Here is a 17341-nt window from a genome sequence, read left to right on the forward strand (position 1 = left end):
CCAATTCCCTGAGGCCATTTTTTTCTCCCTTTCTCTCTCTCTCTCTTACTATCAGAGAGCTAAGTCAGCCTCATTTCTTTTGCAGTTGATATCCAGCCCTTTACTAATTTGGAGGAAATACATTTGTGTTCAGATGACCTAATTTAAGAGTATCCACTAAAGATACAAAGAATATCACCTTACAGTTGATCACACTGATGTACTGTAACAGAAGAAGGCTCCCTTCTTGGCAGAGATTCGTCTTGGAACTACCTCTATACTTTGCCATTATGGAAGCAACCTTTGGCCCCAGAAAATCCCTTTACTTGTAATGTTGTATTTAATGGTGAATCACACAGATTTGAATATGTAACCTGTGTTAGACATGCGCACGTGAGGACCACCTTCCTTGCTCTAGTGAGGTAAGCAGTTCCACCCTGGGACAAGAGGGGGCACTGACATTAGCAATACCTTAATAATAATTTATTACATTTATATAGCGCTTTTCTCAGTACTCAAAGCGCTATCCACACAGGGAGGAACCGGGAAGCGAACCCACAATCTTCCACAGTCTCCTTACTGCAAAGCAGCAGCACTACCACTGTGCCACAAGATGATGCCTGAACCTACCCTGAGGCCCAGAGAAGCTCCACACCTTCCTGCTCCAGTGCTATAAAGCTAGCTGGCTTTACTGATGATAGCATGTGATGTCAAACTGACACTCAGGATGGACAGAGCTCCAGACCATTTATTGTCTCATAGCTAAGCATTTGCTTTTTGCTTTGAGCCGTTTTCCTGCTGTCTTTTTCATTTGTATTATTAATACCCCATCCATTTTTTTGGATGTCGAACCTGGTCTGCTTTCTTGGCCACATTACACCCTGTAGTACCAGCTCTAAAACTACTAGATTTCACTAACTGCCAGTGTCTAGTTTATAAATTCGGCTTTCAGCTGTATTTCTTTTTTTTGGTTCATATTTATTCTGTGTGCAGCTGGTTAATTTTGCTATCTGGTTACCAAAAACACTGTTTTGAGGTTTTAAGTTAACTCGTTTATTGTAATAAGTCTGCAATTTACCACATTTTATTTACTCTTTAAGCTATTTTCATTGAAATGACTTTCTGGTATGAGTACATTTTGGTTTGTGATTTTCCACATTAGTCTCTTTGGTAGGATTCATGGTAAGAATGTACGTATTAAAAGATAACAGAGAAGCTCAGGTAAATTGTCTGGCTGTGAGCCCTGATGCAAACTTTTAATTTAGAACCACAATGTTATGGTTATGGATACAAGTTTCAGGCTGCTCCAGGATTCTAATACATGCAAATGAAGACAGGCACTATGTCTGTTTGATTAAGAATATTGTAAAGCCCTGACAGAAAGTTTTTGTTTTTGTTTTTTTTTTTTTTTTTTTTGTTCTTTATTTCACCTTATACAATTTCTTGTATTAGGAATTTGTTAGTTTTCGCATTCCCCTTGGGGTCAGAGCGCAGGGTCAGCCATTGTACAGCACCCCTGGAGCAATTACAGGTTAAGGGCATTGCTCAAGGGCCCAGCAGAGTAGGATCTCTTTTGGCAGTGGCGGGGATTCAAAGTTGTACTCACATAAAGAATTTACTTTTTGTCTTGGTCACGCTAATGACCTGCCTCAGACACTTTCCTTTATAAAGGCAGCAAGAGCAGTCAGTACATATAGTTAGATGGCGCCTGCCAAACAAACATTAAAACTGGCTTCCCGTTAAGTGGCCTTGGAGGGGTTCAGTATGATGAAAGACACCTGTGGGGTTTGATAGAGACCATGTCCAATGACAGCTGTAAGATGAACTTTGGAGGAGAGTGAATAAAACCTTACTGATCAGCGTACATGTGTGCAGAACTAAGAATAAGATGTACATGGGACACAGAGGACACTGAGAACCCCTACCTATTAAATTAGACAGGAAAAAAAGATGCATGTCTAACTGATTTGTGATGCAGCACTAGGGGATTAAGCTCTGGTTCAGCTCATACCAAGGGTTATTTCTTCATATAATTTGATCTTTTGTCCATGTCTCCTGAAAAAGACCACATTGTCTGGCTACAGTGTAGTGGATTACCATTAGAAGAGGCCCTAGCTCACTGCAACCCTGATTATATGATATGTTTTACGTAAGTTGATCAGCAATTGGAAGTTTTCCATAACTGATGCCTCAGTATAAAAAAACTGAACAGTAACCAAATCTGCTGGTAAAAAAAGAAAGGGGCAAAATACCTAATCCATAAAATTTTTTTTATTGTCGCCGAAATGTATTCTGGCTGCATCTTTTTATATCTAATCTTCTCAGATCATTATAATAAAATCGTGCACTAATCTTATGCTTGATTGTATAACACAGAAAGCATCTCCCAGTTTGAAAGAATAAGAAGTAAATTATAGTAATAAGAAAGCATTTACCTTCACATTTCATTCCTGGGTTACTGGAGTCAATGTCTTTGTATCCATGCATACAAGAACAAATGTATCCACCTTCAGTGTTCTCACAGATCGCATTAGGACAACAACTGTGTTTGCCAGTTTTACATTCATTTATATCTAGCAAAATAAAGAAATTATACTCATTTATCGTTAAAAGAAAGGTTCAATTGTGATTTTATAAGTGCGTATATTGTTAACTCCATTGAGTGCTTTTAAATTATAACCCCCAAAAAAGGCCTTTTAATTCTGGCTCTTTGTAACCTGTTGAAATTCTAAAATATGATGGTTAATATATGAGGTTTGAACCAAAATACCTTCAAACCGTCTCAAGTAGCCTACCTTTCTGTTCAGATTTCATCACCAGAGATAAAATCTAATCCCAATGAAAGCTTCAGACAGTGCCTGTCTCTGGGCTTGGAGGCATCTGGGATGGACCATCACACAGTGGAAATGTGTATTGTGGTCAGATGAAGTAGTATTCCAGATCCTTTTAGTAAAAAGCCAGGGCCTGTCATAGTATGGGGTTGTGTCAGTGCCCTTAGCAAAGGTAATCTATACTTCTGTGATGGCAGCATTAATGCAGAAAAGCACATTAAGATTTTAGACCAACATAAGCTGCCTTCAAGATGACATCTCTTCCAGGGACATCCATGCATTTTTCAACAAGACGATGCAAAACCACATTCTGTACATACTAGAAAGGCTGAGGAAGAAGAGGGTACAGGTACTGGACTGGCCTGCCAGCAGTCCTGACCTGTCCCTAACAGAGGATGTGTGGAGAATTCGTAAACGAAAAATGAGGTAACGATGACCACGCACTGTTGCACATCTTGGGATAAAATAACACCTGAAATGCTTCATTGCTTGGTATCCTTGTGGTATAGCGGGTCCCCAGCTCCCATTAAAGGCCAGTTAAAATAAATAATCACCGCGCTCGCGGCTTAGCAAGGGGGCATGGTTGTTGTGTGGCTGAAACAGTTCTCAGGGCGATTTGCAGTGTGGGCGTTTCTCGCCTAAGTGCACAGGTGAGAGACTGCCCGCATCAGTGATTGTTCCTGGGGCTGCTAATTTGCTACAGCTGTCATGCCCTCCTAATAATATAGAAGCACGAGTTAGCTAGGGGAGGGGGGAGAAAAAAGAAAGGAGAGAGAAGAAACAGAGGTTGTAGAAGAAAGCAGGATGTAGGGGGGAGAGCGAGAGAGAGAGCCGGTGCGGGAGAGCGAGCGAACGAGTGCAGGCTCGCATGCAGCTGTACGGGAAGCTTGGGTGTTGGGCCAACACCCGGGAGTAGTAGTAGTGGTTGCTCCACTGAGTGATCATGTAGCAGGAGTGACCAGTGAAGAAGGACAACTGGCCGCGTAAGGCCGGGAGTCGGGAGGCTTGGTGGGTGAAGTCTTTGATGTGAGCGTCCTGGTCATCAAGGAAACCAAGTCTCAGTCTGGGATGAGTGCGCAACTGTAACCGGGAATCGGGAGGCCTCCAGACCGGTCGAACGGAGTGAAGGTCAGCTGCTGAGAGAGCGACTCGCCTGCTGCAGGGCCCAAATGGGAGAAGCAGGAGAGATGCTAGGGTAAAAGAAGCACTGGGCTCTGTAACTGTTTTAAAGGACTGCTTTCTGTATGGTTTTAACCTCGCTGTTTTTAGAAGATTTTTTCTATATCTTAACCTCCACGTTTTCACGTTTGTTTTATGGATTATTTATTTATTGATGTTTTGAAAGCACTGCACCCTATTTAACTTGAACACTTTGTTTTTTGTTGGATTTTAAATAAAAGCACTTGCCACTTTTGTACACCATCCCCTTGCTACGTTGTTGCTTCGCTGCTTAGCTCATTGGTAGCATTACCGACGGTGTCATGTTCAAGGGCTCCCAGACTGAAGATGGGAGCATGCAGCAAACCCGCATCATCACAATCCTCAGTGCCAAAACATCTTATAAGTGTTGTGAGAAGGAATGAAGACATTTCAAAGTGGTGAATGCTTTACTGTCCAAACTTTTTTTGGAAAGTGTTGCAGGCCTGAAATGCAGGAATGGATGTATATTAACAAATGAAATGAAGTTGACCAGACAAAATGTGAAATATCTTGGGTTCATACAGTCTGCAAGGAAATGAAAGACAAAGTAAATTTAAGAATCACTGTGTATTTTTTTTAATTAGTATTTTCCATGTTCTCCCAACTTTTTCTGATTTGGGGTTGTACAAAGTCGATTACTAACTTTTGACCCAAGGTACCCTAATAGAAGGAAGGAGTTCATGTATGGGTTTTGTGACTAACAACTCACCACTCAGGTCAGTCAAGCTGTTCTTCCCAATCACGCCCTTCTAGGTAACTCTCTCATTGCCTATGTGAACACTGATGACTCAAAGTAATACTAACACTCAAAAAATAGCATCATTTTGAGCACCAAATCGTACGTCTCTGATATGAGGATGAAAATGGAACACACAAAAGTTTAATCATTTAGAACTGAATTATGTTTGAATTTCTTCTTTGTTTATTCTAATGATGGAGATGTACCCGCAGGAGGGATTACATGGACTTGTTTCCTTGTTTGTATAGATTGAAATCCTGAATTAACAGGCTGAAATGCTGAACTAGCATTACTGGAACTTCTTAACTTTCTTAAGGTTTAGCAATTGGACTTTGTTTTAGCATTCTTTTTTGAACTGGTTATGGAGTAACATTTGCTTATTTGTTTTTCTACTTGACAAAAGTTTAGATCATTTGAGTAGTGTATTTGGATGTTAATCTTTTACTGAGTGTTTTTCTTCACAAAAAGGATAACAATGAGGTTTGACTCAGAACTCAAAGGATGATCGGAAATATACTAACCAGACAATAACCTAGAAAGAGGATCTTCTTCATTTCCATGAGTCTGCCTCTGGAGAGGCTCTGTAATGTGCTGCTTAGGCAGTGAATTAAGACCATCTTAAAACTGTAGTAGCTACAGGGTCCAGGTTGTATACTTTATGTAGGACTTCAGCCTATGCTTCTGATTATGGTATTACACTTTAGATCACATTGGACAGAAAGAATTTTTCCCATTACTGCTATTTTGCATATTACTTCTTGCCAGGGAATTAAGAGATCATTATTAATTATAAGTCAGTAGAGGTGAGTGAAGACATTAGCAATAGGGTCTGTACATAGTGCAGTCTTGGATGAAACAGCACTATATGAGCAGGGGTGTACCTTAGCAAGCTAACTCAAAGCCACATTGCATTGACCCTCTCATCCACTTAAACTCCAACTGTATGGTTCCTAGCTTGGGGCTTATGAATATCTCTGTCCCTTGGTTCCAGTGCCAATGTTGTGTATAAAAGTTAATCTGACCATATCTACCACATTTTTTGCATATCTCCCTAACAGAAAATTTACATTTTATGTCCAATAACCACTTTCTAAATCCAAGTTCTACTATGCCTAAAATGCACCCTACTTTTTGCCCGTCACTTAACTGCATTGGACCTGACCATCATTCTTTGTCTCGGGGGAGGTAACCTCTTTCGAGCTAAGCCTTCACTGGGCCTTATGGGTTACCCAATCACAAGGCACTAAGTTATAATATTTTTGGCTCCTAAACACAAAATGAGGACTTCCCTCCAAAATCTAGTTGTATGCTCAACAAGACCTGCACACTAAAATCAACTTTTTCATCAAAACTCTAAAGCAGGTTTCAACCTACACAAACTAAGAAGAGGAAAAAGCTCAATCATATTCAAAATAATCTAAAATAATCTACAAAATGTGCAGAGATTCAAGAAGAGGAAGAAGAACTTTCCAAAATCTCTGTCTAAAAGTCACAAAGATTTATAAAAAAAAAAAATAGAAAATAAAGAGTTCAAAAAGCTAAAGCAAACAAACAGTCCATTATCCAGTAATCAAATTAAAAAAAACAGCCTTGTAGCTTAATAATAAAGAATAAACATTATCCACAGGAAAGACAATTCTGGTCTGAGGAACCTGTGCCACTTAGCCCAGGCTTAGCTCACTGGGGCTCTACATACAGGGTATAGGGCAGATAAAAAAAAATCAATACAATAAACAAAACAATAGATAATAAAAATTAAACATAAAGAAGAAATAAAGTACAATATTAAACTCAAAAGATGACCAAATAAATAAAAAGAAAAGGCAAATGAGCCAGGGATGAGAACCTGGTTATTTCCTAATACTCGCTAGTGAATGCCACTCTAAGGGCTGGCTCCAGGAGTTCTCCTTGATTTAATTAGAACATTCATGAGGATCAATTATGCATCATTTGCTGTCAGGCCTCTACCATTTCAACAATTTACCTTGAGTAACTCTATCTCCAGGTAACAAAGCTCTAAGGGTCATTGAGACACAAAGAGTCTTCCCACCCCACCCAACATGATCACTTAAATAAAAAGATAAACCATTAACTTTTTTTATATTTTTTTTGTTTTTAATCAGAAACAGACCATTCCATACAGTCAGGTCAAATTTAACCAATCAAAGCAAAATTCAACCCCCACACAAGAGAAAGAAAGAGGAGCCAGCAACCTAAGCTACTCTTTCAAAGGAGCAAGAAAAGAAGGGTATCCTTTTCCCCGAAATGTTGGTTAGGTTAGTTTAAGCAGAGATATAAACAACAAAAGGAAGTTGATCGGGTGACAGAGTGGCGGAGAAACTCGAAAGTTCAAGTTCAGAAAGTCGCACAGTGCCCGAAATAAATAAGAAGCGGTCAGATATCAAAGTCACCTTGAAAAGGCAAGATGTAGCCCACCATCTGAGTGTCACTTGGAAGCATATTTGGGTACAGAGAAAAGACAAAAAACTGGGACACAGTGTGAAAAAAAAGTTGAAATTTCCACTTCAATCACGTAGTTTATTTTATCATTAAAGTAGCACATCATAAACTTCATCGTTTAATTTAATAGTTTCTCAAATCCCATCATAACTAAAGTAGCACGTTAAATGCTTCGTATTCTATGTGTTGTTCTATGTGCTCTGTGTGTGTGAATCACTACATGCTTCTTAAACGGGCTTTCTCTTCCTCCAACAGGACACAGAATCCATTACATTTGTGATATTACAGCTCTCTGAATAATTAAAATACTGAGTTATATACTTGATATAATTTCATGATGTTAGAAATTAAAGCATGTATAAAAACATTAAGGCATGTTGGCTCAGTGATAGTGACAAACTGGCGCCCCATCCAGAGATTGTTCCTGCATCGTGCGTGACCTTGCAGCAGTACTGTCTCTTTTAAACGTACTACCCCCCAATTCCTGTCCTTCCTTTTCTTTCTCCAAGTAACCAATCGCCACACAATCAGCTCTGTAATAGATGTTAAGCCAGATGTTAAGCCATCAAGCTTAGAATGCCAGTTCTTCAAAACTTTTAAGGAACACTGAAATATCTTCGTAGTACGTATTTAATTATTCTATCCATCTATCCTTCCAGTGTCGTGCCAGCCCCAGCAAGAATACAGCGTGAGGCAGGAACAATCCCTGAACGGGGCACCAGCTCCTTGCTAGCGCTGCGACACCCTGTCCTCACATGTTTAATTATTAACAATATAGATTATTTAAATGATGTTAACATTTTATCTGTATAATGTAATAAACATATTTTGCTGCATTTCATCTTAAAAATGATATCGTCATCATATGTAAATACGTGCTTTATAAAGTGGGTCAGGTTGTGCAATATTATAATTGTATCGCAAGTTTACAGCGAGGTAATTGTACTTATAAGTACAAACAGTTCTACAAGGAGCACTTGATGGACTGATTGTGTGCATTTATAGTTCTTAGGATGAAACTGTTTCTGAACCGTGAGGTCCGTACAGGAAAGACTCTGAAGCATTTGCCATATGGGAGCAGTTCAAATAGACAGCATGGCTGAGGCAGCGTGTGCTTGGTGCTGTATACCGATAATTCTCTTTCCGATCAGCTGCTGTAGAGCTGTGATTCCACACTCAGATACAGTGATATAAATACTCTTAAGTGGTGCAGTGAGAGTAATATGGAAAAAGATGATCCACTGTGGCAACCTGTAACAGGAGCAGCAGAAAGAAGAAGACGAAGAAGGTGCAGTGAGAGTAACAATGCTAAAGCAGCTATGGTATTTATAGTTTGGCCATTCCGTGGACCATTATATTGTTACAGGTTAATTACAATCAGATGCTTTAAACTAATAAACAATATGCGGATAATTTCAGTGTATATGATAAAGCTGCGTCAGGGATGTGCATCTTAAAAAAAAAAAAGGGAAACCACACAGGAACGGTAGCACTGCTTTGACGCTGGGTGCCGCCAGTTTGCAAAACCGAGTGGAGAACTTGTGTATGCCAAGGATTTAGCTGGCATGAGAATGTGCGTGGCTTTACGCCATTTAGTTTTTATACATCGCAAGGTGAGCATGGAAACAGGAATATGCAACATTTTTGTGCGAACACAGCGTTTATAGATGAGGCCCTTGGTTTCCAGTTTATTTTTGTAAGAAAGATATGAAATAATCTATCCTCTTAAAAATGTCTTCAGAGTTTCCCAGAGTATACCTGCTGAGACCTCTGAGGATGCAGTTGTCTCCAGAAAATAATCAATTTGCTTGGATATGATTTCTGTACAGTTCTCATCAGCTAATGATAGGAGGTTAAGACGGTAGCTACAAGATGAATGTGTAGGATGCAGTCAAGTAAGCTCCATGATCAGAGGGGCATGGTCAGAGACAATGATAGCGTCGTACTTACAAGATTTAAAAGTGGGCAAAAAATTATTGTCTACAAGGAAATAACCAATACTTGAGTAACAGTAATTTACGGGTGAGAAGGAGTATGCGCTTAGGTTAGGATTTAAGAACCTCCATGGAACAGATAAGTTATGATCCATTACAAACTGTGTAATTATCTTTGCAGTTTTAGATGTTATCGCCATTGTATCTGAGAATCTATCCAGGTCTGGATTTAAAATATAAAATCCCCAGCCATTATAATTTTGTGAGTGTTCACATTAGAGATAGATACAAATATATTTTGGAAGAAAGCTCTATCATCCACGTTAGGTGCATAGATATTAATCAAAATCATTTTAGTATTAGATAAATTGTCCATCACCATTACATACCGCTTTTCAGAATCAGATATTGCATCTGACACTACAAATGGATAGTTCTGTGTATTACGATCCCCATACCCCTTGTTTTCTTTGTATAGCTAGTGAAAAATCTGGCCAGACCACTCTCTTTGCAAACAAAACTGGTCCTTGCTTAATAAGTGAGTCTCCTGTAAAAATACTATCTTGACATTTAGAAAAGAGTATTTTCTTTTTCTTTAATTCATGCTTGAGATTCTTGACATTCCAGCTCACAAAGTTCACTATTTGGTCATGGAAATATTTCTTCTGAGCTTTTGTTGACATTTTTAGTCTTAGGTTAAGGTAGTACATTGTACATACGATAGCTTTGACATAGATTTTATATTGACAGTACTTTATCCTTTCAGTGCCACATCAATAACATCTCCCGGTCTGCATATTTCCACTTGCGTAACATTAATTGTATTCGCCCCTCCCTCACTCCCCGCACCACTGCTATCCTTGTTCATAGCCTTGTCACTTCTCATCTGGATTATTGAAATTCCCTTTTCTTTGGTCTTTCTCGCAAATCTCTTTATAAGCTTCAACTGGTCCAGAATTCAGCTGCCCGCATCATTACTAGAACCCCCTCTATTCACCATATCACTCCCGTTTTGCAGCAGCTTCATTGGCTTCCAGTTAAGTTCCGCATTCAATTCAAAATTCTTCTGTTAACTTTTAAGGCTGTCCACAACCTTGCCCCTCCATATCTGTCTGACCTCCTCCATGTTGCCATTCCCTTCCGTACCCTTTAAATAATAAAATAAATATCAATATAATAATTACAGCTTAATTTAAAAAAATAAAGTAAAAAAAAAAATATATATATATAGTTACAGAAAATTTGGCTTTACAAACGGTCCAAAATGCAAGCTTCAAGAAGAATCTTCTTTGCTTTGTGACTCATGATCATTTGTTTCAAAAGAAAGTTGGGATGAGTCTTCTCAGCTCTTTATCTGCTTTTGTCTTGCCCCTCCATATCTGCCTGACCTCCTCCATGTTGCCATTCCCTTCCGTACCCTTAGATCCTCTTCCTCCATCCACTTGACTGTCCCCTTCGTCCGTCTTACCACTATGGGGAGCAGAGCATTCAGTTGCTCTGCTCCCCAGCTCTGGAACTCACTACCATCTGAGCTTAGAAATATTGAATCATTTTCACTTTTCAAATCTAAACTTAAAACTCTTTTGTTTAAGACTGCTTTTCTCTTTGATTACAATTGCTCTGTCTGATTTTAATTTTTGTATTTTAGTTTCGTTTATAATCTGTGTTTGTATCTATTATTCGGTGTCCTTGAGTGTTTAGAAATGTGCCTACAAATAAATAAAATGTATTATTATTATTATTTTAATTGATACAGTTTTGAAGCATATTGTTATGTTGTCACTAACTGTAATTGGGGAATAAGGGAAAAAATAGAAATATCATTGCTCTCTTTCTCTCCACCCCCTAGCCAGCCAGAAGGAGTATGTCTATAGCTCAGTCCACATACAATAGACTAATGATATAATCTTTAACTGTCCAAATATAAATAAATATAATATAATTTATAAATATAAATAGACCAAGTGTATGATGCTAAAGAAAAAAAAGCTGTAAAAAACACTGTAAAAGGCTGGTTACTTAAATAAGGTATAACAAAAAGACTATAGCTTGTTATTTTGTGGTAGCCAAATGTGCATATAATTAATTAAAGAAATTGCCATATAATAACAGGAGGGTAAACAAACACTTTACTTTTTAGTAACCAATTAGCCCAGTTGTAGCCATAAGTGGCCAAAATGTGCATATAAATAATAAAAGAAATATCAATATAATAATTACAGCTTAATTTAAAAAAATAAAGTAAAAAAAAAAAATATATATATATATATATATATATATAGTTACAGAAAATTTGGCTTTACAAACGGTCCAAAATGCAAGCTTCAAGTAGAATCTTCTTTGGTTTGTGACTCATGATCGTTTGTTTCAAAAGAAAGTTGGGATGAGTCTTCTCAGCTCTTTATCTGCTTTGTCCAGAGAACAAAAATGTAAAACTGATCTTCAATAACCACTTTCAGTTTGGCAGGGTACAAGAGGCTGTATTTGATTTCAGCTCTACGAAGGTGCTGTTTAATGCTGTAGAACGTGTCATGTTTGGCAACTGTAGCAGGTGAGAAATCTGGGAAAATACCAATGTCTATATTTTTTAAAAAAATCTCGTCTTTCTGTCTGAGAAGGGACATGAGATTTGGTTTGGCTTGTAGTTTCAAAAAATGGACAATTAGGCTTTTTGGTTTAGAAGTATTTGATCCATGTATATGGTAGGCTGCAGAGATCTCAATGTACGACTTAAATTCCTCGCCAGTTATTTTGGATGATAGTTCAGCTATGAATTTCACTTTCCTGTTTTTCAGGAAGACCTTCGATTCTGATGTTGTTCCTTCTATATCGATCTTTCAGTGTTGCCAGATTGTCTGTGAGCTCTTTGCATTCTGATTTTGCAGCCTTTGCTTTTTCATCTGCGGCCGAAGCTAATTGTTCAAAGAATACAATATGGCTCGTGAATATTTGCTTAATATCTTCAAGCTGAGCAGCAAGTACCTTAATTTTACGCTCTAATTTACTTGTATTTTCCTGTATTCTGTAAAGTTTATAGTAAACTTAGTACTTAAACGTAAACGTTGCTCCAGGTCTTTCATATCCTAATGCAGTTCCTCATTTTTCTCATTTAGGACCTTAATTTTGTTCTCTATTTAATTTATTTAATTCTTTATTTCTCTATTGTTCTAGTTAGCATTTTGCCTTATATCATTTATGTTCCCTGTGAGTGTGACAATTATTACCTTCAGCTCAGAGAGTGCGTTTCAATCTTCCTTGACCTCCATAGGTGGAATTGCGAGTTCAGTAGGAGATGATGTGGCAGACTTGTGGGGGCAATTAGCTGAAGTTGACAGTGGGGATGAAAAGGCCATGATAGGTTCCAATGATCCTCCTGGAGTCGATGAAAACTCCTTCCCCGCCTCACTTGCAGTTTCACTCCCACTTACACTCTCAGCTGGTGCCAATGCTGCCATGTCAGGTCCTGACAAGTCTGTACCTTTGCCCATTTGTTCCAGATCAGTCTCTGGAAGGCCGTACTATGAACTGTTTCGACTTTGATGGGGCTTTTGCTGCCTTATTCTTTTCCTTTTCCTTCTGAGCCCTTTGTTTGCTACGTGTGCTTATTTGTACTTCCATGTAATATTATGAAATCCCCTCAGGATGAATAAATACAGGATATCTCGAAATGATATATAAAAAAAAGATTAAAATAACACTGCTGCTAACAGATCTCCCCCCTACACGTCCAAGATCAATCAAAAAAGTTAACTTGATTGATGGTGTTTATTACTACTGGTGTGATTATCTGTGTCACCAGATATCATTCATACAAGCATCATTCATGTGAGCTTTATTGGACAATATGCAGTGTCGGCTTTATACTTGATGAGGCCCTAAGCTAAATAAAGTTTAGTTGCCCTTGTTAAAAAGTTAAATTAGAAGATCTCATAAAGGCAAGGGTAGAAGGTCACTAGAAAAAGGGGAGTGAGGGGTCCATATTATAGGGAATGAGCATAATTAAAGATTTGTTCAACTTCGGAGTGCTGACCATATTTCAAGAGTTCCTCTGTTGATGAAAAATTCAGGGCAATCGAAGAGGAGGAATGCATAGATCTGTCACTGACTGCACCCCATAGTTTGGTCAACACACTGGCATGCTAATTGACTTCAAGGCCTACTTGTTATTTATCAACTTTCCAATCCTCATCTTTACCATCTTCTATGACAGGTTGATTATATGGGGCACTCCCAGGGCCTCATTTATAAACGGTGCGTACACACAAAAATGTTGCGTACTCCTGTTTCCACATTCAAATCGCAATGTATAAAACCTAAACTTGGCGTAAAGCCACACACATTTTCACGCTGGCGTACACAAGTTTTCAGCTCAGTTTTGCAAACTGGCGGCACCCACCGGCAAAGCAGTGCTACTGTTCCAGTGTGCGTTCCCTTTCTTTTTTAGATCTACATCCCTGACACGGCTTTATCGTATACACTGAAATTTACCGCATATTGTTTATTAGTTTAAGGCATCTGATTGTGATTAACCTGTAATGATATAATGGTCCACGTAATGGCCAGACTATTCCAAATACCATAGCTGCCTTAGCATTGTTACTCTCACTGCACCTTCTTCTTCTGCTTTTAGCTGCTCCCGTTAGAGGTTGCCACAGTGGATCATCTTTTTCCATATTACTCTCACTGCACCACTCGAGTATTTATATCACTGTATCCGAGTGTGGAATCACAGCTCTACAGCAGCTGATCAGAAAGAGAATTATATACAGCATCAAGCACACGCTGCCTCAGCCATGCTGCCTATTTGAAGTGCTCCCATACGGCAAATACTTAAGAGCCTTTCCTGTACGGACCTAGCAGTTTAGAAAAAGTTTCATCCTAAGAACAATAAACGCACTCAATCAGTCCATCAAGTGTTCCTTGTAGAACTGTTTCTACTTATAAGCATAATTACCTCACTGTAAACTTTCGATACAGTTATAATATTGCACAACCTGCACCAAGTGTGTATTTACATATGATGAAGATATAATTTTTAAGATGAAATGCAGCAAAATATGTTTATTACTGTGGAACCTGGCCCGGACACAGACAGGCGGACATCGTTTTAACACCCAACACATGTTTATTTACAATATTTACAGTTAGTGTGAAGCACACAACCCAGTGCCACAGCACCAATCACCCCAGACCAGGCCCTCAATAAAATGCCTTCTCTCTCAGGACCACCTCCACTCCTTTCCTTCGACTTCTGTCCTCTTCCACCCGACTCCAGCCCTGAATGAAGGGAGGCGGCCCCTTTTATAATCACCCGGATGTGCTCCAGGTGCTTACCGGCAATCTTCCACCGGCACTCCCCAGTGTGGCGGAAGTGCCGGTGCGTACCCGGAAGCACTCCAGGTGTCCCCGATCCTCTTCCCCCCAGCACTTCCGGGTGTGGCGGAAGTGCTGAGGTCCAGGGCTCCAAAGACATTTGGGCGCCCCCTGCCGGTGACCATGGGCCCCTACAGGATTGAGCTTCACAGCTCTGTTCCCGTGGTCCCCAAAGCAACCAGGGTGGTCACCCCCTCGTGGTCTGGGGAAGGTGTAAGCCCTCTTCCAGGTCGCCCCCCCCAGCCACCTGCGACAATTACATTATTATCATTTTTAAGATGAAATGCAGCAAAATATGTTTATTACATTATACAGATAAAATGTTAACATTATTTAAATAATCTATATTTTAATAATTAAACGTGAGGATACAGTGTCACTGCGCTAGCAAGGAGCTGGCACCCCGTTCAGGGATTGTTCCTGCCTCGTGCTGTATTCTTGCTGGGGCTGCGTGACACTGGAAGGATAGATGGATAGAATAATTAAACATGTACTACGAAGATATTTCAGTGCTCCTTAAAAGTTTTGAAGAATCAGAGTTCTTAGCTTACAGATGGCTTAACATCTACTGTATTACTGAGCTGATTGTGTTGCGATTGGGTACTTGGAGAATGAAAAGGAAGGACAGGAATTGGGGGTTATTACGTTTGAAAGAGACAGTACTGCTGCAATAAATTATTTAATCGAAGGTTGCGCATGGGGCAGCAATCATCTTGCGTGAGACAGGAACAATCTCTGGATGGGGCGCCAGTTCATCACTATTACTGCGCCACCGTGTTCCCATGTTTAATACATGCTTTAATGGATATGATATGAATACTGAAATGATATCAAGTATACATCTCAGTATTTAAATTATTCAGAGAACTGTAATATCACAAATGTAATGGATTCTGTGTCTTGTCGGAGGAAGAGAAAGCCCATTTAAGAAGCATGTAGTGATTCACACACATAGAGCACAAAGAAGAATAAATACAAAACAAAGCATTTAATGTGCTACTTTAGTTACGATGGGATTTGAGAAACTAGTAAATTAAACAATTTTAAGATGAAGTTTATGATGTTCTACTTTAATGACAAAATAAACTACGTGATAAAAATGGAAATTTCGATATTGAAGTTTTTTTCCCACTGTGTTCCTATTTTATTGTCTTTTCTCTGTACCCTATTAAGCTTTCATATGACACTCAGATGGTGGGCTATGACTTGCCTTTTCATGGCAACTTTGATATGTGACAACTTTTTATTTCAGGCACTGTACGACTTTGTGAACTTGAGCTTTCGAGTTTCTCCGACACTCTATGTCACTCGATCAATTTTCTTTTGTTGTTTATACCACTGTTTAAACCACCAAATAGTAAGTTTTTCCTTGCCTCCACTTGGTATTCGCTGAAATTCTTCTGTTTTCCCCTGTGCTTTTGCCATTGCCTTTTCACAGAACGCTGAGCTTAAGGACTATTTATATTGATTTGCATATTCCAAGAGGCTAGTGTTACTTTCATGCTGACCGGGATTTATGTAGCAGAAGAACGTGGAAGTTGACGAACGCACAGATTTATGCATCTGGATTTTTTGTGTGTACGCCATGTCTTAGTGTGAATTCTATGCACGGTGTTATGCATGAGGCCCATGGTGACCACTGGGCCCTATGCTGCCATTTAGTTTGATTATGCCTTGGGCTGGCTCTTAGTATATACTAGTGTGAATTCAATTAACATAGTGTATCTCATATTTGTCTCTGATCTTTTTCTGATCTTATCTACTTTTTAAACTTTGACATCACTTCCTGACAAATTGTGTTTGGGATGCTGTTCATTTTAAATGATTCACTTATGGTCAGGTGCAACAGTTTGTCAACTGGTGGGGTTAACTCCCTAAGGAGTAATCATGGATTCTGGTTGAACGCTTTCTTGCCAAACATTTCCAGGTCATTTTGAAATAAATTTCAAAAATTAGTTATGCCAAAAATATCACTACTAAATTTTCATTAATCTTTATCATTTTCCTATGTAAGTAACCACGATGCTTTCTTACTTAATACTTATTTCTACAGCAGGCAATTTATGTTTTTAAATTAGGCTGCAATTTAAACAAGTGTCTTACATGCAGAAGTTGTTCATTACCTGTTGTTAATTTTATCTTTCCGATAAGTCTTGGCTTTTCCTAGATATTTGCTGACTTGATGCTTCAGGGTCTCATACCCACAGATAAGCCCTTCATTTTTCACTATGTGAATATCAAAGTTCTAGTTCTAGCCCTGTATCTGAGGCTTAACAATAGTATCTAGTGAATGCTTTAGGTCAAACACTATGAACCACTTGATTGCTTGACATTATATATAGTATGGATGGAAAGAAAAGGAAAGGTTTTAGAAAAAAACATTGCACATAAGTTATATATATGTTAGTGGTTTAAGAGTCAGAGTCATTTGCTAGCTATGACTTATGGACATGATGATCATAAATAAATTATATTATAGGATTGTCTTATTCAATAAAGAATAAAATATCGCCTATCTTTCACTTTTCAGGATGCAATAACCAAAGCAAGCCCAACAATACTGTGAAACATTATCTCTAAAGCAACTACCATGTGATAAAGTTAAACAAAGTATTTATAGAATATCCCTCATATTATACTGTTTTTTTACCTGTGCAGTTTCTCCCTGGATAGCCTGGGTCTGTGTCATTGAAACCCTTTTTACACATGCAGTTGTATCCACCAATCATATTCTCGCAATCAGCATGTGGACTGCAGTCGTTTTTACCAGTTTTACATTCATCAGCATCTGAAAATACCATAATTGCATTCACAATTTTTTCATG

At 38.7% G+C, this 17341-nt stretch overlaps 1 protein-coding gene across 1 annotated transcript in view; it reads right to left on the reverse strand.

Moving 5' to 3' along the window:
* The window catches only part of umodl1 (uromodulin-like 1), a 196802-nt gene that overhangs the window by 131985 nt on the left and 47476 nt on the right, over positions 1-17341 (reverse strand). The window contains exons 7-8 of the mRNA XM_051926635.1: positions 17167-17304; positions 2415-2552 (exon numbers count right to left, since the gene is read on the reverse strand). Coding sequence (XP_051782595.1) covers positions 2415-2552; positions 17167-17304 — 276 coding nt within the window. The remainder of the gene's footprint in view (positions 1-2414; positions 2553-17166; positions 17305-17341) is intronic.

This window comes from Erpetoichthys calabaricus, chromosome 4 (assembly GCF_900747795.2).
Source record: "Erpetoichthys calabaricus chromosome 4, fErpCal1.3, whole genome shotgun sequence".
Classification (NCBI taxonomy): Eukaryota; Metazoa; Chordata; class Cladistia; order Polypteriformes; family Polypteridae; genus Erpetoichthys; species Erpetoichthys calabaricus.